At 49.1% G+C, this 23,141-nt stretch overlaps 1 protein-coding gene across 3 annotated transcripts in view; it reads left to right on the top strand.

The window, feature by feature from the left end:
• The window catches only part of Arfgef2 (ARF guanine nucleotide exchange factor 2), a 90,100-nt gene that overhangs the window by 3,088 nt on the left and 63,871 nt on the right, over nt 1-23,141 (top strand). For 2 of the 3 annotated variants that reach the window (XM_013358601.4, XM_005325231.5), the window contains exons 2-6: nt 10,657-10,687; nt 11,284-11,407; nt 17,951-18,097; nt 20,661-20,840; nt 21,385-21,610. In XM_013358601.4, coding sequence (XP_013214055.1) covers nt 10,657-10,687; nt 11,284-11,407; nt 17,951-18,097; nt 20,661-20,840; nt 21,385-21,610 — 708 coding nt within the window. Of the gene's footprint in view, nt 1-4,190; nt 4,237-10,656; nt 10,688-11,283; nt 11,408-17,950; nt 18,098-20,660; nt 20,841-21,384; nt 21,611-23,141 lie in introns of those variants that run through there. The other variant, XM_078051971.1, reaches the window with a different exon arrangement.

Genomic DNA, 23,141 nt, shown 5'->3' with positions numbered 1-23,141 from the left:
GTTGAAAGGCTCGGATGATAGAGTATTTCACAGGAAACGTTTTTTCTGTTAGATTTCACAGAAAACGGTTCCTCAGAATCAGGGAGGGCATCAGGGCGGCAGGGGCCAGATCCTGGGATGTTAGAGGATAGGAGCTTGGCCTCTGGGACTCAGGTTAATCCCCTGCCTTCCACTTGCGTGTTTAGGATCGTGGGCAGGTTGCCTAATCTCAGACCTTCCTCACAGGGTTACTGTAAAGATTAAGTTCATTAATATACAAAGAACCTGGTGTGTATTAGACACTTAGTAGAGGCTGCTGCGATGATTATTTTAAGCTGTGACAAAACACAGAAAGTACAAGTGCTCTGACTTGGTGTTCTTAACTTCAGTTGTTCTTTTGGAATGACCTATTCCTGTGTTTGGTTTGTAGATGTGGTAAATAAGAAGGTAATTACATGACCAAAGGGCCATGTTTCCTGTAGTGTGAACTTGCTGAGCTCAGTGGGCACAGGAGCTGTTCCTTGTAAAAGCACTGATAATCAGGACGAAACAGGTCTGCAGCAATCTCAGGGATTCGTCTGGTCTAAATACCAAGTGTACAGATAGGTACTGTCCAGGTAGGGGACATGGCTTTCTACCTTTATCAGAAGAGATCAGGAGAACCTGGGAAAGTGTTCATCGCCCCCTGGGCATTGATGTGCCTCACCTTGATATATCTTAATGGTCTTCAAACTTTGAGCCTTCTTTTGGGGATGATAATTACATTCTTAAAATCTCCCTTTTATAATTGTCTTATTTAAGACCTCTTTTTTTCCCTCCTGTGATGTCTCTTTAAATTATATGTCTGCTCTTAATATGGAATTTGGAAGCTTGACAAAAAAAAAAATCTTAAGTGTTTTTAAATTCAATATAGAAAAATTTGTCCACTGTTTAACTGAATTGGGCCAGGAGCGGTGACACATGCCTGTAATCCTAGCACATTGGGAGGCTGAGACAGGAGGAATGCTAGTTCCAGGCCAGCCTCAGCAACTAAGTGAGACCTTGTCTTCAAAGCAGGGCCAGGAGTGGTGGTGCCTGTCTGTAATCCCAGTGGCTCCTCGGAGGCTGAGGCAGGAGGATCGTGAGTTCAAAGCCAGCCTCAGCAATAGTGAGGTGCTAAGGAACTGCATGAGACCCAGATGAATCACTGAGATTCCTGCAGACCTGTTTCATCCTGATTATCACTGCTTTTACAAAAAAGAGCTGGGGATGGAGCTCAGGAGTTGAATGCCTCTGAATTCAGTCTGTAGCACTCACCCCCGTTGCCCCCCCAAAAAATTAAAAGCAGGGTCAGGAGGGTGGGGGTTGGGACTGCCGCTCCTTGATGTAGCACCACTGGGTTCAGTCCCCATTACTGCAGGAAAATAAAATTTAGTTGAATCATGCTAACAATCCACTTTTCGTGTGTGTGTGTGGTTAGAGATATAGTAGATATAGAGTCTTGTTACGTAATTAACATGCCTGAAGTGTTAAGGGCACGACTAGTACAGATGTGTACATTTCATATGTTCTTGTGGAATCAGGTGACTTTCTAATGGCAGTTGTGTATCTGTGACCTAGTTCCAGGCACAGTGCCCACTTGCTTTAGTTAAGTTCTTCTTATCATTATCCCCATCGAGTCCCTGAGAAGTGAAGTGAGTGGGCTGGGGTGACAGCGGAGTCCCTGACCCTCCCCTTCCTAGCTCTCAGGTAGGAAACGCTCAGTGAGCGTTTGACAGCAGCCGTTAGGCTGCCGTGTGGCTTCAGCTAGAGACCATGTTTTCTGAGGCTGAATTTTGAGATATATTTGAAAGCCTCTTCTCAAAAAGATCACAGCTTTTTGCTGCATATGTCCTCGGTTTACTTTAATTTGGGAACTGAGAAGAAAGAAATGAGGCTGCAGAACTGGCTTCACAGAGCTGCACTCCACTTGAGTTTTCTGATTTTGGCAGGTCGGCAGCGGCAGGCAGCTTCCTCTCCTTCACTGGGATTCTGTCTGTCTGGGATGCGTCCCACAGCCGGAACCCAGGCCCTGGGTGTAACTTGCCCACATTGCGTGGCCAGGTGGGGAGCCGCGGCCGCTGCATGTCAGTGTCCGCCTGCCTGAGGTCCCGTCTGAGGCCTGCTGCTCTGTTGACATTCGGGGTTTAGAGATGGGGTCCTATTGGCTTCCCTAGAGCTGTCTTGGTGGCCTTGCGGTTTCAAGGGCAGCCTGGCGCAGGCTGAGGCAGGAGCGGGAAGGGAAGTGAGGAAATGGTGAGCGCAGGCAGCTCTTTCCAGGTTCATCTGTGTTGTGATGGGGAGGGACAGGTTTGTTTAAAGGTAAAAAAGACTTTAGCTTGTGACGCTGGGGCTCCGTAGCCTGTGTGAAGTACTGCGTCCGATCCTTAGCACCACGTAAAATCAGTGAAGGCTGAAGTCCACCTAAGCCACACACACACACACACACAGACACTGGCTAGCTGTCACTGAGAAGAGCTGGTTATGGAGCGTGTCATGCACCTGCGTTGTGTAGTGAGGTGCTTCCAAATTCAGCATGGAGGGCTGGGGCTGGGGCTCAGCGTAGAGCGCTTGCCTAGCACATGCGAGGCCCTGGGTTCGATCCTCAGCACCACATAAAAATAAATAAATAAATAAATAAAGGTGTTGTATCCATCTACAACTAAAAAATAAATAATAAAAAAAAATTTCAGCGTCTAGGGCTGGGTGTAGGGCAGCAGGTGCCTGCACCCCCAGGCCCTGCATTCTGTCCCAGAACCACACACGTCATTTTACACATCCACTCTATGTGACAGATCGCTTTCTTCTCCATATATTACTTTTGTTGTTGTTCTATTTTGTTGTTCAAAATAACTAATTCCTATCTCTGGAGCACGCACATGCGCGTGCACGCGCGCACGCACACGCACACACATCCCTCTTAAAATGAGGAAAAACCTTAAGTGTAAAATTTAAAAATTATAAAAAATGTCTGTAAATTGACATCAAAAAAATAAGGTTTTGAATTTAAATACTGTTCATAATAAAGCGTTTAATTTTAGCGAGTTCTGGTGTTTTGATGAGACATTTGTCTACAAGTGCTGACCTCATAAAAATTTTGAGAAATAACAGGGCTGATGACCCTGGTGTGAAAAGCTTTATGATGATTGTTTGGGAGACGTCATCTGTCTAGAAGCAGCACCTAAAAAATGGCTCGTCATTGATTATTGAAAAGTAGTATTGATGGGTTGCTGGGGAATTTATTGGGAATCAAGTTTGGAGCCTCACCCTTGGTGGGTCTGTAACTGGGCTGCGAACTTAGCTTCTCTGAGCCTCAGTTCCTTGAGACCGTAAAGCCAGGCTGTCTGTATCACAGGATTGTCACGAACGGGTGCAGAGAAGGACTGGCCAGACCTGCACCTCAGTGGCTGCTGGGTAACATTTAGAGGCCTTGGTTACTTTCCTTACAGGGGAAGGAGTGGAGGGCGCGGCCTCTCTGCCTCCATGTAGGTGTTGGCTCATGGTTTTTTGAGGCCCTCATGCAGCTGGGAGTTGGATGAAGGAATGGAGAGTCCTGCCTGCACCTGTCAGTCCCGGGGGAGACTCTGAAGCAGAGCTGGGGAGAACAGCAAGCCCTTCTGTGTGGAAGAGAGTGAGCTTGTGAAAACGTGCACTCGATCACAAGGACACGGAGCCTTCTGTGTGAATAGCTCAGAGCTGTGTGTGTTCTCACCCTGTCCGGCTCGCGGGCTGCCAGGAAATTACTTACTTACTTGAAGTTATCTTGGAAAATAGGTTTATGTTTGCTGATTCATTCCTGTAATCTTCCTGAAAGAGGCTTGCTTTGGTTTACTGTCTTGGTTGTAAATAAGCTTTTTAGCTTGATATTTTAATAGGCTTACAGTTTTGTGGGGGGAGCAGCCTTCTTTTGCTGGGACATGAGTTTCCCCTCAGTCCTGGGAGCGGTTGGCGTGCTGCTGCTTGTTGATATGTAGTCCTTGTCGCTGACTGCACAGGCCCACCCTCACCCTGAAGGTTGGCCTGTCACTCCCGGTGCCATGTAGCGAGCGGGGCACAGAACCGACAGCCCTGTTCTGATGGAGTTGCCGTCTGCTGGGGGAGTGGGGTGCTGAAGTGCCTGTAGCTCTGCGTCACCTCCGCACTTGACAGGTCCTGGGAGAGAAACCTGGTCCTGCAAGGGCCTTGGAAAGGAGGTTGTGAGATGACCGATGAGGAAGACGGGAATAGGTTGGAGGAGAGGTATTTCAGCCAAGGGAACATCCTGAGCAGGAGCCCTGTGGCAGGAGGACTAAAAGAGGCCACCATGTGGTCAGAGTGACTTGGGGGAGTGCTAGGAGGTCCCTGGGGAAAGGTAGGCTGAGCCCTTCCATGCAGAGCCCTTGAGGTCATCGTGAGGAGTTTGAATTTTGGGGTCAGAAGCAGCCGGTGATGCTAACGGGTTTGAAACGGGGAAGGTGACAGGGTGGCTGGGTTTGTGTTTTGAAAAGATCACTTAGGCCGCCATGTCCGGAGCTGAATCTCAGAGGCAGCCACTGGTGGTCTCTCATGGTACCAACAGAAAGAGCAAGCTGAGCGGGTTCGCAGTCGGGTTGGGGGAAAGCTGGGGAACCTGGTGACGGACTGGGGGGAGCCGACAGGAGCGTCAGGCCGCCCACTGCGGGACGGACGCGTGTTCTGGAGGTGGGGGAGGCGAGAGAGCCATATGGGCCTGGCCAGGCGAGGAGGCCATCTGGGTTGGGGTTTGGCGCTGCCTGTGAGGGTCCAGGTGGGCGTGTGGGCGGGAAGTGGCCGGATCCCTGAGCCTGATGTGCTCGGAGGCCTGGGCTGGGACGGAGGAGGGCTAGTGGCGGTAGAGGCTCCAGGCCCTGGCTGGCGGAGGCGCTGAGCGCAGAGCAGAGAGCAGAGTGCGGAGGAGTGTGGAGGCGCACAGAGCCAGCGAGGTCCCACACTGTAGGCTCAAGTCACACGTGTAGGTCACTGGTGGCTGTCGCTCAAGCTGTTTGGTGGCGTGAGGCAGGTGAAAGGCAGACCCTGGTGGGCTGGGGTGCGCGTGGGAGGTGAGGGGGGGTGCAGGCAGCCTCATCCCACTCAGCAGCCCATGGGGCAGAGGTGAGGCTCAGGGGTCTCTGTTCTGTCTGTCTTGTTTTGAAACGTAGAAGACACTTGGACTGGTTTAAATGTCACTTGAAAGGGAGCCCGTTGAGCGAGAGAGGTTAAATAATGCAGGAAAGAGGAAGGATTGACTCGTGTCTTTAACAGATGAGTGGGACTTGGGACCCAGCAGAGGTGGGGGCTTGTGGCTTTGGGCTGAAGGCAGATGGAGGTTAGCTGGCACGCAGTAGGTCACGGTGATAAGTGCTCTGGAGAAAGATCAGAAACGAACAGTGAAATGAAAAGCAGAGGTGTCCAGGAGACAGAGCGCTGGGAGGCGGGGGTGGTGGTTTGCAGAGGTCAGGAAGGCCTCTGGAGGGTGACACCGAGCCGAACTGAAGGGGTCAGGCCTGGGGATCTTGGGGAGGGAGGGTACCCCAGTGAACGTTGAGGCCAGAGGAAGGGGAGCCAGGGCCGGCCGGGGCTGCTGACAGGGCTGGACTCGGGTGGTGAGAGGGGAGTGTGGGGTGTCGGCAGGAGTGATGTATTCTCATTTCCCTTTCGGGGAATCCCTCCGGCTGCTGTGGGGTGGCCTGAGGCAGGGAAGAGGGGCACAGCGAGACACTTGAGGCTGTTGTCATGGTCCAGGTGGGTGGGCCGTGGTGGTGGCCTAATGGTGAGCGGTGTCAGATTGTGCGTAGTCCAGAGAGCAGGGCGTTCAAGACCGGGGACTGTGGAGGTGGAGGGTGGACGCAGCTCTCGGAGCAGGTGAGAGCAGAGGGTGCTCCAGAGTAGGAGACTTCTAGGTGTGTGAACAGGAAGTTGAGGGAGTCCCCTGGAGGCAGCCTCTGACTTCTGAGGGACACAGGAGGCTGTGCCATGGATTGTGAGGAAGGAGCGGCGAACGTGACAGGAGGGGGGCTGTGAGGAGGGAAACATCCCTAGTTGGTACCCACAGTTGGCAGTGACAGCCTCAGGGGTGGCCAGGCTGCCTGCCACCTCTGCTCGGGTGGAGACAGGTCACAGGAGGATGGCAGTACATTCAGAGTTTGGGATTTTGCCAGAAGTCAAGACCAAAGGTCAGAGAGGCCCGGCTGTCTATCCTGTCATCCTGACAGCAGTCCTGCCAATGGCCGCCCGGCAAGCGCAGGGGGAGGAGAGGCGTGCTGGCCGGGGCAAGGTTTCACACCAAAGAAATGCCTGGCTGTGAGCATGGGAGAGGGTCTGTGTGAAGGAAGGGAGGTCGTGGGCAGAGGACAGGAGGGAGCGGGAGACCCAGCTCAGCTGCACATGGGGACCAGATTCAGGGTGTGGCCAGCCCCATAGGCTGGCTTGGGGTGGAGGAGGGAGAGTCGAAGGACCCCTCCGCTCTGCAGAGCAGGGAGAGATGTGGCTGTCAGATGTTTGAAGGGACACTCTGTGGTGTTGGGGGCACTGGCCCTTCCAGATGGTTGGGCAGGGTCGGGTGGGAGGATGGTGATGTCATCGTTGGGAGTGGAAGGGACAGAGTGAGCTGCTGAGGAGTGAGGGGGGGGTTCCTGCAGGTGATGGTGACGCTCAAGATGGTTTCTTGAGAAGCCTGTGGCTTTCCAGCTGCAGCCGTCCAGCCCCACCCAGCCGGCTCCCTCTCCTCCCTGCAGCCTGCTCCTTTATTGCTGCTGACTGCCTGGGTGGCAGCTGGGAGAGCAGCTCCTGCTAAGATGTGCAGCTGTGAAGTGCGGCAGGTGGCCCGCCAGCTGCTCCTCTCCCCTCCTGCAGGGTGGGGCTCTGCCTGCTGGCCTGGGGTGCCTGGCGGCTGGTGCCTTAACCTCTCTGTGCTCACTTTCCTCATCTGTGCCATGGTGGGGGTGTGACGGATGATGGCCATCTTCTCGCCACCCTGGGTCGCAGTGAGGATGGGCTAAGCCCTGGGCCAGTCACAAGTGATGGCGGTTCCTCTCGTTTTCCTCCTTCCCTCAGCTGGCTCCGTGATGGCCTAGAGGTTTTGCCCTCGCTGACTCCTGTCTGGAGGCCACCGGTGGGTGGCAGCCCGGCCCTGCTCGTTGTTCTGACAAGGCTTCTCTCGGGCTGTCCGCAGATCCCCCTATGGTCTCTGCACCATGCGGGCTGCTGTTTGCCATTCCATCGTCTTTAGAGTAGGAAGTTGAGGTTCAGCAAAGTTTAACTGTCCTGTTCAGCCAGGAGGCGTCCCCCCTTACCAGGCCGCACACCCCCTCCTCGGGCTCGTCTCCTCCTTCCTTTTAGCGGGAAAGCCTGCTAGTGGGGCCGTATGACACCGGTGCTACTCTTTGATGGTTCCCAGCCTGTCAACATGGTTCCCGCGTTGGCTTCAGACTGGCGCTTCTCTGCCTGCACCGCTCACCCTGGGCCAGCCCTCATTCCTGCTGGCTGGGCGATTAGCAGGTGCTCCTTGATGGCTTCCTGCTCCTGTCCTGGCCCTCTCCTCTCCACACAGCAGCAGCCAGAGCGAGCTGTTCAGGGCAGGTGGGGTCAGCGCTCCCTCGAGGCCCTCTGGGGCTCCTCCCTCGCTTTATACAAAGGTGCTGGAACACCCAGACCTCTGCTGTGTCCGTGGAGAGGGTTTTAGAGATTTTTTTTTCTTCAAATAATTTAAAAGTGCAACAATTCAAATTCTTTGTGAATAGTTAAGGTAAAGTAAGAAAACAACAGAAAATCTGCAGCTGTGGTTTCCTGAACTCCCTGGTAGCTCCTGGGAGAGGGCCGTCTCAGCAGTCGCCCTGTCCTGCCACTCTGCTAGTTGTCCTTGCTCATTCCCACTCAGAAGCCAGGTGAAGCTGGGATGTAGCCCCTGGGTGGGGGGCCCTTCCCTAGCATGTGGGAGACCAGTGATTCCACCCCCAGCACTGCAACTATTTTCAAAAAGAAAACGGCTACCCAGGGTGCACCTTTACGTGGTCATGCCACAGCAGGCCAGAAAGGAGGATCAGGAGATTCCAAACCGAGGTGTCTGCAACTGGCCACCTTCCCTGCCGGCAGCTCTCATGGACAGTGAAGAGCACTGGCACTTTGAGCTGCAGGTAGTTGCAGTGCTCATGGTTTGCACAAGTGGTAGCAAAGCCACAGACTTATATGGCTCTGCATTGTGGTTTACAAGTTAATTCTGTGTGCTTTTTCGAGAGTCAGAGACCCAAGAGGTTCTGAGCAAAGAATCTGAGTCTGGTTTTCTAGGCTCAAGTCCCAGCTCCACTTGGTAACCCCTCGGTCCTGTGTCTGTTTGGCCTTGGACTCTGGTCCTCTTGCTCCTTGGTTGCTCTTTGCCTGAGTGACATCTGGCTTGGTTGAACTTGATTCTTTGTCTTCAAAAGCCACTGTTATCCCCTGCAGTGCCTTTTGTGCATCTGTGAAGCACCTCTGCCAGGCTCTTCCCTGTCCCTTAAAACAAAGGTGATAAACTAGTAGGCTCAGGGCCAGGGCAGCCTGCAGACTGCTCTTGCTTGAGCCATAATATTTTTTAAAATAGGTGAAGTTATTTTTAATTGCAAGTTAAGTTTTCACCTAAAATCTGGATTTTAACCATTGGAAGAATCAGAATGATGGGCCCCTCCTGTCTGAGGGTCTCTGGGGGTGCTAGTACCAGTCAGCTGGGGCTGAGGAGCGGCTGCACCCCTGCCCTGTTGGTGCCAGGGACCCGCTTGCTGCAGTTGTCCTTGGTTTCTCCTTCCTGGCCCTCGTCGTCCTTTGAGCGAGTGACCTCTGCATGTGGTTTTCTTACTCTTGGAGCCTTACGTGGGTGGCAGGTAGCCATCCTGTGATGGCGTCATCGGGGTGGGTCGGCAGCAGCGGTCTTCCCAACAGAGGTGGTCTTAGAGCCCAAGAAAAGGAAGCTTGTCACCTCCAGAACTGTGTCCTGAGGCTGTTAGGGTAACTGACGACCATGTCCAGACCACAGGCTCTCAGGAGTCTGTGCAAGAGGCCGAGTGCCAGCCTTGGTGTCCCTTCTCCCCTCACCTGTGTGCAGGCACGTGGAGCCAGTGGCACCACACCTGGAGACAGTCGACTGAGTGGACATGGGGTGTTGCTCCAGAGGCACCAAGCCTTACTCTCCTGGAAACGAGACGGTCCCATCTGTGTTTCTCAATCATGACATTTTATTTCCTTAACTTTGTGTAGTTCTTGTAACCTCCATGATAAAGATTTTTAAGATTTATTTTAACTCGTTAGAATAATATGGTTTAGCACAACACTGAACTGCATGTTTTAAAATGGTTAAAACGGTATATTTTAGGTTTTGTATATTTTACCACAATTGTTTTTAAAAGTGTATATGCTTATCATAAAAAATGTGAAAAAAAAGAAGGAAAAACCACCATCTACTTAGATGACTTTCAGTGTTTTGTTATTTTTTTTCTTGGGTCTGTTGCTATAGTACCATGATACTGTGTCAGCTGTCACTAATATATGTTATGCTGAGTGAGGAAGTTGGTTGGCAGGGACTACAGAGCCAAAATGCCTGGATTCAAATTATGGTTCCCCCCTTCTTAAATTTTTATTTTTTATTTTTTTAGTTGTAGATGGACACAGTATCTTTATTTATTTTTATGTGGTGCTGGGGATCAAAGCCAGTGCCTCACACATGGCAGGCAAGTGCTCTACCACTGAGCTACATCCTCAGTCCTCCCTGCCTTTTTTTTGAGACAGGGTCTTGCTAATTTGCCCAGGCTGGCCTTGAACTTGCAGTTCTCCTTCCTCAGCCTGCAAGTTGCTGGGTTACAGGTGTGTGCCACCGCACTGGCTTCCAGATCTTAATGTGACAGAGCCAAGTTACCCACTTGTCTTCTGCCTGTTTTCCTCATCGAAGCCATTGGTTCTCAGCAGAGGGAGTTTGCTCAGGGGACACTTGGCATGCTGGAGGCGTGTTTGGCATTGAAGGCTGCAGGGAGGCGGGAGTTACTGGCTTCCAGTGGGTGGAGGCCAGGGAAGCTGCTCAGCAACCTGCCATGCACAGGGCGCCTTGTAGTAAAGAACTAGATGTCCCCAAAGGTCAGCAACGCCTAGGCTGAGAAACCCTGCCATAGTAAGGTGGAGCCTCACAGGCTTGTAGTGAGCGTTAAGTGAGTTCAGCAAGTAGAGGAGGAAGCCCGGCGCTGCCTGCCTGCCACGGGAGCCTTTGCTGTTGTCCTGTCCTCATGTCAGAACTTGAGTGTGTAAAGCCTCCTAGACGGGCTGGGGATGTGGCTCAAGCGGTAGTGCGCTTGCCTGGCATGCGTGCGGCCCGGGTTCGATCCTCAGCACCACATACCAACAAAGATGTTGTGTCCACCAAATACTAAAAAAAAGATATATATTTTTTTTTAAAAAAAGTCTCCTAGACATCCTCTTTTTTAAATTTATTTCTTAGTTGTACACAATATCTTTATTTTGTTTATTTTTTTGTGGTGCTGAGGATCAAACCCAGGGCCTCGAACGTGCTAGGCGAGTGCTCTACCCCTGAGCCCCAGCCCCAGCCCCTAGACATCCTTCTTAATGGTTCTAAATACCACGTGGTGAAGCTGTCTTCTCCGAAAACGCTGCATGGCCCTAACGTGCTTTTCCTTCTTCCCCCCCTAGATGAAATCAAAGCAGAAATAGAGAAGCAGAGGTAAGCAGCGCACTTCTCCTGGCTGGACCTGCAGCACAAGGGGTGGTAGCAGTGTGGCCATCCATTTCTAATCACAGGGACGACGTGCTGCTAGCACGGTCCTGGGCACCCGGCAGAGCTTTGTGCGTCTGAACCAGCGCTAGGTCAACAGGTGACACCTGAGTACTTGGGTATGTGGAAGAAAGGTCAAGATAATGCCAACAGACCTTGTCCTGAGAGAAGAGCAGAGCCATTGTCTCTTGTTTGGTTGGCTTAAGCATAAGGACAGCTGGCCCTGTAAGTGGCCGCTCCTGATCTTCATGGTAATGAAGCCAGTTAGTCACATTTTAGAAATGCAGTTCTGGCATAGCTGCCGCCAGGCTTCAGTCTGGGTGCCCTGGATGCAGCTCACTGTCAGAGATCTCTCTGTCTGCATGTGGCACTGGATTTTTTTTCCCTAAAGTCTCACGTGTTCAGCATTTAATTGGCTGGCCCCAAGATACAGCTTGCTGGACTTTTTAATTAAATAAACAGAAGCAAGTGAAGTGGGCAGTCCGAGTGAGGCGCAGGGACAGTGGGCTGCCTGTTCTCACCTCTCCACCCCACTCTCTTCCTAGGCTTGGCACTGCAGCACCGCCAAAGGCGAGCTTCATCGAAGCCGACAAGTACTTCCTGCCCTTCGAGCTGGCTTGCCAGTCCAAGTCCCCCCGGGTGGTCAGCACGTCCCTTGACTGCTTGCAGGTATCACGTTTCAACTTGATGGTCTAAAGGGTCCTCTCCACCCACAGGTGTTCCTTACCTGGAGCTGTGCTAGTGACGGCCCTAGTACTGGGGAGGCCTTGGGGGGGGGGGGAGCAGCGCAGCTTACTCTCTGAGTTGCAGGAAGGAGGGGAGGAGTACATGCGTGGAATGCCTGGCACAGGAAACCTGTTCTTTATTTGTATTTTTATTTTAGTTGTAGATGGACACAATACTTTTATCTACCTATTTATTTTTATGTGGTGCTGAGGATTGAACCCAGTGCCTCACACATGCGAGGCAAGCTCTCTGCCACTGAGCCACCTCTTCTTGATGACGTTTATTCATAATATTGGGTAGAAACAGTTCGTAATATTGGTAAAAATAAGCGAATGCTTAACCTTTCCTCCTATGTCAGCTTCCTGCCATTCTTGAGGGAGTTGGTTAGTATATGACTTTGTTCTTGGTGTGTTTCTGTTCATATGCACCTCATTTAAAATGCGTGGTTGATTCCTTGGTGTCACATTCACTGCCAGCAGCACTGCAGCACACACTTAAACAAAGTTTATCTCTGATTTCTGTGCCAGGCAGATCACTGCCTTCTTGCTCTTAAACCTGAGAAGGCTCTCCAGCACACACTCAGGGACCATCTTAAAGAGCAGAGAGGACAGGAGTGTGAAAGATGTGGCACCACATACTCAGCGATTGGGAGAACTGAAACAAGAAGGCCAGGTGTCGCCCTCTTCACGCAGCTGGAAGGCGAGCACCCAGCCAGTCCAGGTCTCCCTGCGCTGCTCATGACCACGGGAGACACAAGTACTGACTTGGGGCTTTCAAATGTAGGGAGTAGGTGCATATGAGATACAGAATCTGTAAATAATGAGCACTGGCTGTATGTAGAGCTGCAGGGAACCTCATTACCCGCCACCCGTTACTGACAAAGAAGCAGGAGTAATGAAGTCAGGGCACTGTGTCCAGGGAGGTGCAGGAGGTGAAAGACAGAAGCAGAACTGTGGCTTGTTTCTTTTCCTTGGTCCACATTCTTGTATTTTTTGAAGACTTAGTCCTGAAGTTTCTGATTACCTTAAAGAATATTTATTCTGGACCTCAGTGGGCAACACACAACAATGAAAACCGTTTTATTGAAGTCTTTAGAATATACTAAAGGGATTCACAGTTTATCAGTATTTTCTAGAACAAAAAGGGTGACTAGATTTTACATGACGATCACTTAGCGAGCTGCGTTACGTGGCACGTGCAGCTTCATGCAGAGCTGGAGAAGGAGCGCCTTCACTGATTGGTTATGTTTGCTGGGGCAGGACTGCAAAGTGGCAGTGGGCATGCCACAGTCTTGGCACCCCTCATCTAATATTTACTCTATTAATCTCCCTTCTTTGATATATATATATTTGAGAATTGACAACAGTTTTTTCACAGAAGCAGCTTTTCCAAATGAAAAAAACATTTTTCTCATTCAAGATAATTCTGTACAGATTGTCCTATGTGGAACATTTAATGAGCCAAGGATTCTTAAATGGCAGGCCAAGTCCTGCTTCTATCCTAAAATAGTTGATGCCGTGAATGTTTCTGAGGAAATGTAGCATAGCTTTAATTTTAGTTGTTTCCCTGTGATAAGGTCTGGTTCAGGCTGGTGCTGACGGTCAGCAGCACTGAGGGCTGAGGTGATGGTTACAGCACATTGAGCTCCTGTCCTGCGCCGGGCCCTAAGCGCGTCAAACTCTTTACTATTGTAATCTCCACAACAGCCCTCGGAGGTGTCCTCATTTTAGAATCAAGGGAACCAAGGCTCAGAGAACAAAGTTACCAACTCAGTCCAAGTTCCCATAGCCAGGGAGTGATGAGATTAGGTGGGTATCTAGGACTTTCTAACCCCATAGAACCCCCATGTATGGTGTTTGGGGTTTTTTGGGAGTCGGGAGACAGTGCTAGGGATTGAACCTAGAGGTACTCCACCATTGAGCTATGGCCCCAGCCCTTTTTCAAGTTTGAGGCTAGCCTCTAATTTGTGATCCTCCTATTTCAGCCTCCCAAGTTGCTGGGATTACAGCACCTGACCACATTTGTGTTCTGAACCAGGGGTTGTTAACTGCATTCCATAAGCCAAATCTGGCCTGCTGCCTGCTTTTGTAAATAAGATTTTATTGAAACACAGCTATCTTAGTTTGGGTACTGTAACATAATACCATAGACTGAGTGACTTAAACATCAGACATTTAATTTTCAGAGTTGTAGAGGCTGAGTGGTCCAAGATCAGGGTCTTAACTGATTTTGGTTCTTGTTGAGGACTCTCAGTGTTTCTTCGTGTTCTAGAGAGCGTGGACGCATGCTAGCTCTCTGGTCTCTTCTTAGGGAACACTGATCCCATCAGGAGGACCTTACCCTAGTGACTTATCTAATTATCTCCCAAAGGCCTGACACCATCCCCTTGGGATTAGGACTTCATCCTGTGGATGGGGATGGGGCCCACGTTCAGTGCATAGCAGCAGCTGTGTTCCTTCATTCATGCGTTACCTGTTGTTGCTCTCCACTACTGGAGCCCAGGTGAATGGTTGAAGGGACCTCGTGACCCACAGTCCAACAGTTAGCATGTGGTCTTTTTGTGCACGGGCAGGAGTATATGGTACTGGCAGCAGAACGCAGGGCTTTGCCCATGCTAGGCAAGTGCTGTACCACTGGGCTACCCCCCCAGCCCTAGAATGTAGTCCTTTACAGAAAAAGACTGCTGACCCTTGCTATTAACTATCACCCTTTGGTTCTGGCCTTTGTAATAACAGGAATCGTTTGGTTTTGGAGCTTGGTGTATATGTGTGTGTGGTGATTGCAAATGGACATGCTGATGTCCTGCCTGCCTTCAGCCGCTGCTGGTCATGAGGCTGATGGTGTATGGTTCTCTATGTAAAATGCGGTTCTCTGGAGTTTAATGGGCATACTGGGATTTCTTTGGTATATAAGATGCAAAATGTGTCATCCTTTTATGGTACTAGAAGGTGACTAGGTGCACTCTGGACTCTGAATGAAAAGTGCACTTCCCCTTGGCAGCTGTCTTGCTCAGCCTGTTGGACTGGAATTTCCCAGCGTACGGGAAGAAACCTCTGTCTTAGAAATGGAAGGCTGGCGTCGAGGGCTGAAGACTGGTTTTGGCAGAGTTGACATCAGTTGCAGACACATCTGTGCTGTGTCTGGTCATTTGTTTAGTGTGGAGAAGTGCTGAGGGCAGGTGCTTTGGGACCTGGTTTGCTGTGCGCATGGGTAGTCACGTCCTCTTTCCCACTGGGAGAGGCCTGGGGACTTCCCCCACTGCTGGCTTCTGTCAAGCCCTAAGAAGTGCCTGTCCCTTTCCTTCAGCACCTGGTCTGCTGCACATTCCCCATGACCAGGGCTGGGTAAGGAGGGTTGTGGCCAGTCCTGCCTAAGCTGACGTTTTTCTGCTTATATGTTTCTTCAATTTAAAATTATGTACGTATATTACTGTTTATACGTTATTAAACATTCAAAAACAGAACTTTTAAAAGGACAAGGTAAATATCAGTTACAAATAGAATAATTTTTTTTTCTACACCAGTGATGGTTGTAGGGACTGTTGGTTTGAGCTGTCCTATTCATTCCACAAAGGTTATCTTTTAGCTCTTATTGCTAGAATACTTTGGATTTTTAAATGCCCACTTAAAATGAATTTTTAGTTATATTGGTTGAATGTAACATCGATCTCTAAAAGTTTTTAGAACTTTACAGATAAGGCTGAAGTTCCTCGGGCCACCAGCCTTAAAACCAGTTGCTTACGTAGATGTGTGATTTTCTTTCATCTTTTTTCCTTTTTCTGTAAATACTATCACCTTTACAAATTTCACTACAGCTTGCTTTTTACATTCCGCAGTGTTCCCTCCATGCCAGCACCTGCCTCTGTGAACCCCTTACACATGAGCCTCAGTGGCCCCACTGTACCAAACTGACACTTGCTGATACCCATTGTATCAGCAAAAACGCAAAGACTAAGGCAAGAACATCAACCGTATGTCTGCAAATCACCCAGAGCCCTGCAAGTCCCAGTCAGTTCAGGATTTGGTGTGAGCCTCCCCGTCATACCCTGCCAAGAATATAAACTATGAGAAACGGAGTCACGTCTGTATTACTTGCTGTTGTATCGCCAGTGCCTGGGACAGTGTCTGGCACAGAAAAGGATTAGATAGCAGAGCCAGAAAGACTCCCAGAATGCAGGCTGTCTGCTTTCTTGTGGTCCTGTCTCACTGTACAGGCAAGGGGTAAAATCATACTGAAAACCCTTTTCAGGTTGGAAGGTATTGCCCTTTGAGGAATCTGAGCGGGGCGAACCTGTCTAGTCCTTTTTTGTACTTTAATTAAGTATCCAGTACTACATCTCCATTTTTGCTTTGCAGCATCTGTATTTGGTTATAGGGAACTACTTTTTTTGTGGGGGTTGGGGGGGGTTCGGTAGGGAGGTTGTACTAGGATTAAACTCAGGGGCACTCAACCACTGAGCCACATCCCCAGCCTTATTTTGCATTTTATTTAGAGACAAGGTTTCACTGAGTTGCTTAGCACATCGCTTTTGCTGAAGCTGTCTTTGAACTCACAATCCTCCTGCCTTAGCCTCCTGAGTAGCTGGGATTACAGGTGTGCGCCACTGTACCTGGCAGGAATCTACTTTTCTTTTCTATTTTTGGTGCTTAGGATGGAACCCAGGGCCTGGTGCTTCCTAAGCTTGCAGACTACCATGAGCCACATACATCCTCAGCCCCTGGGAACCTGCTGTTCAACATTCACTTCTCAGGAGTCTGTACATCATCCTTATATCACAGTGCTCACAACAAACTTGTTAGGAGGAAGAGCAGGCAGCTCAGAGACAGAACTCACGGACTCAGTAGGTAGAGTGCTTGCTTCTGCCCGCACAAGGCCCTGGCTTCAGTCCCCAGCACCAAAACAAAAGAGACAGTACTCGACTCCCAAGCAGCCAGCCCTGCATCTTAAGAGGCCTGCAGGTGAGCAGTGAGGTGGGGGCGACGGCTCTGCACCCCCAGGTAGGCCCAGGGTTGTTCCTGAGCGGCAGAGTGTGCAGACTGCTCCTTGATCACACAGTACAGCGCTGCTGTGTTTCGACTCGACCACTCTGAGTTTGGGTTTCTGCTTATTGAATGGCGGTGCTTTGTAGTTGGTGGTAGGGAAAAGCCATTGAGAAGTGACATCAGGCCTCTGCAGGGTGGCCCATTTTCCTTCCATGGCAGTGGTGGCCCTATAGATGGCCTCAGTAGCTTGGGTCTACTTTGTGCAGGCAGAGGCAGGAGTGTGGCCAGCGACAGCCTGGAAGGATAAAGAACAGAGCAGGTGCTGGGGATGTGGCTCAAACGGTAGCGCGATCGCCTGGCATGCGTGCGGCCCAGGTTCGATCCTCAGCACCACATACCAACAAAGATGTTGTGTCTGCCGGAAACTAAAAAATAAATATTAAAATTCTCTCTCTCTCTCTCTTAAAAAAAAAAAAAAAAAAAGAACAGAGCAGCATATTTAGGACCTCGCTGGAAGCATCAAGCACTTGAGAAGTCCCCTGTCCTTATATGGCCAGCCATCAGAATGACCTTCGTAGTTGGAAGATCCTGGGCTCTACCCCAGAATTTCTAGTTCGTTAGGTCTGGCTGGGGTCCAGGAGTCTGTTTTTAATGAGCTCCCTCAGGTGATCCTGAATTTCACCTGGGCTTGAAAATCGCCCTGACCTCTGGGGTTCCCTCAGCCCTCAGGTTCTCCAGGCGGAAATCCAGGCTGTGGGTCAGGTGGTCTCTCCAGCCATGTGAGTGACACATCTTGTTTGATAATGTAGGTACAGAATATTGCCACTGTTCTTACTTTAATTTTTGGAATAGAGAATATACCGACATGATTCAATAGTCCCAGGAAATGAAAAGAAGTACCTTAGTCTTATCCCGGCCTCAGCTACTAGTTCTTTCTTTAAGCAAAACATGTCATCCTTAGTTTCTCAGATATCTTAACATTTAAATTAAAAAATACATAATATGTTTAACAGCTTTATTGAGACACAATTAGCATAGGATTAAACCATTTAAGGTGTACAAGTCAGTGACTTTTAGTGTATCTACAGAGGTGTGCAGTCATCACCACAGTGTAACAGACTTTTTTTCAAACCTCAAAAACCTCAGACTTACTAGCATTACTCCCACGTCCCTCTGGCCACCATCTGACCTGAGCTCTAGGTGGCTCTAATCCACGGCCTTTGGTAAGTGTGCTTTTTAATCCCTCAGTATTTTGCACAGATGATTGTGTGCCGAGGAGTATTCTGGCCTTGCTGCTGGCATTGAACAGTGTGTCACTGTCCCTGGATCTGCTGTCCAGACAGGGATGAAGGCCGCACAGCAGTGGTCTTGCCTGCCTGCTCGTACAGAGGCGTCTGTAGGAACCAGCAGGACGGGCAGTGCTCACTGCCTTTCTTTTGCTGTCGAGGGCAGCCTCAGCCCTGGCCAGGCAGAACTGTCTAATCTCTGTTCTTTCTGTGTTTAGAAACTCATCGCCTATGGGCACATCACTGGCAATGCCCCTGACAGTGGAGCCCCCGGGAAGCGGCTGATCGACAGGATTGTGGAAACCATTTGCAATTGTTTTCAGGGCCCTCAGACGGATGAAGGGGTTCAGTTACAAATAATTAAGGTATTTCCTGTTACCCTGTCTGGATTTTCAATTAGAGAGTTAGTCCCCTTTGGGAATTTGGGTTTCTAATTTACCATGTGATAGTTGTCTCAGGCAGTGCTGAGCTGGAACAGAAAAATTTAAGCATCACTTAGATCTTTTGTCAAGTGTCAGCATTTCTTAGCATGGACTGAGACAAGGAGAGTAGAACCAGGTGTGTTTCCAAAGTAAACATTCTGCTGATATAACTGTAAATTGCTTGTGAATTAATGGGTTTGAAATCCTCTAGTCTTTCCCCATGAAATTCTGAGTCCCCAGACTGCCACTTGTCAGCAGATCTTCATCAAGACTCACGTCACCTACTAGTCTTCCCCTGGTTCCCCTCTGCTTCTCTGTTCTGTGTCTGCTGCCAGGAGTGGCGTGGCATGGGATGGTGCCAACTGCTTCTCAGGAAATGGGCACAGGATGGGCGTGGCCAGCCTTCCAGGGCTTAGGTCCCGGATGCCGTGGCTTTGTGACAAGTATCTGTGTCAGCCACAATTTTCTTGAAGTCCTCTTGAAACCCATCGGGAATGGGGAGGCCAGCTGTCTACTGAGACGTATGATTTGGGATTGGTGTGGGTGAGATCAAGTATCTGTAATCTTTACTCTGGGTTTTCCAGTGGTTCAGTCAACATTAACATTCAGAAGTTTGGCTTTTTAGAAAGTAAACCAGTAGAAGCCTACTTCAGAAAATTTGGATTTTATGGAGTTAGTAATTGCTTTTAAACTCTTCACAATAATAGAAAGTTGGCTCTTGGCAATAATTATCCAATAGTTTGCAAAGCCATCTTAGAACTAAAAAACAAAACAAGCCAAACAAATAAGAAAAACCAAAGCCAACAGCATGGTATTGGTACCAAAACAGGTGGGTAGACCAGTGGTACAGAATAGAGGACACAGAGACCAATCCACAAAATTACAACTACCTTATATTAGACAAAGGTGCCAGAAGCATGCAATGGAGAAAGGAGAGCATCTTCAACAAATGGTGCTGGGAGAACTGGAAATCCATGTGCAACAAAATGAATCTGAATCCCTTTCTCTCACCATGCACAAAAGTTAACTCAAAATGGATCAAGGAGCTAGGAATCAAACCAGAGACTCTGCATCTAATAGAAGAAAAAGTTGACCCTAATCTCCATCTCGTGGGGTCGTGCTCCAAATTCCTTAATAGGTCACCTATAGCACAAGCGTTAAAATCAAGAATCAACAAATGGGACGTATTCAAACTAGAAAGTTTTTTCTCAGCAAGAGAAACAATAAGAGAGGTAAATAGGGAGCCTACATCCTGGGAACAAATCTTTACTCTTCACACTTCAGATAGAGCCCTAATCTCCAGAGTATACAAAGAACTCAAAAAATTAAACAGTAAGAAAACAAATAACCCAATCAACAAATGGGCCAAGGACCTGAACAGACACTTCTCAGAGGAGGATATACAATCAGTCAACAAATACACGAAAAAATGCTCACCACTCTAGCAATCAGAAAAATGCAAATCAAAACCACTCTAAGATATCATCTCACTCCAGTAAGATTGGCAGCCATTATGAAGTCAAACAATAACAAGTGCTGGCGAGGATGTGGAGAAAAGGGTACACTTGTACATTGCTGGTGGGACTGCAAATTGGTTCAGTCAATTTGGAAAGCAGTATGGAGATTCCTTGGAAAGCTGGGAATGGAACCACCATTTGACCCAGCTATTCCCCTTCTCGGACTATACCCAAAAGACCTTAAAAGAGCATACAACAGGGACACAGCTACATCAATGTTCATAGCAGCACAATTCACAATAGCTAGACTGTGGAACCAACCCAGATGCCCTTCAATAGATGAATGGATAAAAAAATGTGGCATTTATACACAATGGAATGTTACTCAGCACTAAAAAATAACAAAATCATGGCATTTGCAGGGAAATGGATGGCATTAGAGCAGATTATGCTAAGTGAAGCTAGCCAATCCCTAAAAAACAAATGCAGAATGTTTTCTTTGATATAAGCGGGGTGACTCAAAACAGCAGGGAGGAAGAGCATGAGAAGAAGATTACCATTAAATAGGGATGAGAGGTGAGAGGGAATGGGAGAGAGAAGGGGAATTGCATGGAAGATGGTAGGAGACCTTCATTATTATGCAAAATTACATATAAGATGGTGTGAGGGGGAAGAAAAAAAAGAGAGAAATGTAATCTTTAGGTTTTTCAGTTGTTCAGTCAACTGGGTAGAAAGAGGGGATGGGAGGGGAGGGGGGATAGGAAGGGTACTAGAATACAATAGACACTAGTATGGCCCTATGTATAAACGTGGCTGTATAACCAATGTGATCCTGCAGTCTGTACACGTGGAAAAATAAGATTACTTACCCCAGTTAAATCAAATGTGTGATATATCAAGATCATTGTGATGTTTTGAGCAACTAATAAAAAAATTAAAAAAGAAAAGAAAAACCAAAGCCAACTCTTCTAGAAAAGTCTGGCTGGGGGTTGGGGAAGGCACAGGGAGGTGGGTATTCATGAAGTTGATGGTTGGGGTCTACATTTCAGGCTCTTTTGACCGCGGTGACTTCCCCACACATTGAAATCCATGAGGGCACCATCCTGCAGACAGTGAGGACATGTTACAACATCTATTTGGCCAGCAAAAATCTCATCAATCAAACCACTGCCAAGGCCACGCTCACCCAGATGCTGAATGTCATCTTCACTCGCATGGAAAACCAAGTGGTGAGTGGTACTGCCAACTGCTAGGGCAGGGCATTGTCATGTGTGAGCTCTTCATGTGAACCTCAGGGCCCTGAAGGTCACTAGCACTTGAAAGTTCTTCCCTTCTTCCCACGAATTCTCTGTACTGCATTTTTGTTCTCATTTTAAAATCAGAGAGACTCTAGTGCGAGTCTTGAAGTTTGAATTCAGAATTTGCTTTGAGTTTGTCACATTCAGAGTTGGCTTTGAATTTATTTCCTTTAAAATTTTATCCTGGCCAGGTATGGTGGCATACACCTATAATCCTTGGGAGGTTGAGGCAGGAGGATTGTAAGTTCAAAGTCAGCCTCAGCAACTTAGCGAGGTCCTGACTATAAATAAAAATATAAAAAAGGGCTGGGGGTGTGGCTCAGTGGTTGAGTGCCTCTGGGATCAATCCCTGGTACCAAATAAGTAAATACATAATCCTGCTGGTTGGAAACTGTTTAAGCCATAGGCTAATATAATTGTTTTTTGCCAATATGCTCTGACCATATAGGTTGATTTCTTTTCTGTTGCCTTCTAGTTGCAGGAAGCCAGAGAATTGGAAAAACCAATTCAGTCAAAACCCCAGTCTCCTGTGATTCAAGCTGCAGCAGTGTCCCCAAAGTTCAGCCGTTTAAAGCAGAGCCAGGCACAAAGCAAACCAACAACTCCTGAAAAAACAGACCTGCCCAACGGCGAGCAGGCCAGAGGTGGGCCTGGCAGAGAGAATGGAGACGTACCCAGAGAAAGAGGCCCATCACTCTCAGGTATGGCTGAGCCACACGGAGAGAGGGCATCATCCAGTGGCTGGGGACAAGTAAAGGAGGTTCTGCTACGTAGAGGAAGCCCCTACGGCGGCTCGTCCGTTTCTGGGCCTTCCCGTCTTTGCTCTCAGGAGCGCAGGCATGAGGTTCCATGCTACTGCCCCTTGGAGCTGTGCATCAGTCCTAAGTGGTTCCTGGAATGTGTCTGGCTGCATCTTTACGCCAGCCTCAGTACAGTGGGCTCAGCTTGGGGCACTGTTTCCACTGGGGGCTCGTCGGGTGATCCGCCCTGAGAGGGTGGGGGCCTCACCTACCCTGCCTCACTTCCTTGCCCAGAGCCTGGTGGTTCTGAGCCACTCGCACCTGTGTGGAGCAGCAGGAGCCCTGGGAGGGTGGGTGGGCCTGCAGGGGGGAGAGCTGGACAGCTGGGTGGGTAAGCCCAAAGGCAGGCGGGGAGAGTGGACGGCAGAGGCAGGTTGCGATTTTCCTTCCTCTGTTCACCAGATGCATAGCTTGTTTTTGTTGCTTTTTAAACACAAGATTATCCCGCACCTAGTTATAGTCTTAAAGTAAATGAAATAGTAAGCCTGAAATCTTGGATTTAGTTGTCCTGAGATTACTTTTGAATGTTTGTGTCTCATCCTGGGTTTGTAGGAACAGACCTAAAGGTCTTATTTTTCTTAGTGTTTACCTGGTGCTTTGTCAAATAGTTCTTCACTCAGGCTGGTTGTTGTCCACAGTGTCTGACCTTCTCTGTGATGGACCTCTTTTCCTTCTTGGGTCACATGACTAGTAATGATGTCTGCTGGTAGTGTCTTCCCCTCTAGAGTGTGCATATTTTGGAGGGGGGTACCAGGGATTGAACTCAGGGGCGCTCGACCACTGAGCCACATCCCCAGCCCTATTTTGTATTTTATTTAGAGACAGCGTCTCACTGAGTTGCTTAGGGCCGTGTTAATTTGCTGAGGCTGGCTTTGAACTTGCGATCCTCCTGCCTTCAGCCTCCTGAGCCTCTGAGATTACAGGTGTGTGCCACTGCTCCTGGCTAGAGTGTGTATATTTGAGCAGCTTTTGTTCCTTTCTAAAAGTTTTCTAGAGTGCTTGGAATGTGCTGGAATAGAATGTGTGTCTGCTGGCATGTTGTTCTGAATCCGTTTGCTCAAGGAAGGACAGAAGAGAAGTTGCCACAGGAGCTGTGTGTGCTGAGCACTCATCTTGCTCCCATATATCCTAAGGGAGGCGCTGAGGAACCCCAGCCAGGTCACTGTTTTGCCTTGATAACTGTCAGGTGAGGACCAGGGCTTACTGTAATCCTATAGAACTGTGGTTAATCTACAAATATTAATACTTACATACACTGTGGTAAGCATAGCCGTGCACTTCTGTGCTGTGTGAAGTGCTTCCTCTCTGGCTCATTTTACAGCAGCCAAAGTGATCTCAAAAGCATTAATTAGATCACAGCCCCCCGCCCCCCGCTCAGTGCCCCTCATCGCATCCCCTTCAGAGTGAGGCCGTCGCCCGCCTGCCCCACCGT

Source organism: Ictidomys tridecemlineatus, chromosome 5 (assembly GCF_052094955.1).
Source record: "Ictidomys tridecemlineatus isolate mIctTri1 chromosome 5, mIctTri1.hap1, whole genome shotgun sequence".
NCBI lineage: Eukaryota > Metazoa > Chordata > Mammalia > Rodentia > Sciuridae > Ictidomys > Ictidomys tridecemlineatus.
This window is presented reverse-complemented; position numbering and strand designations above follow the sequence as displayed.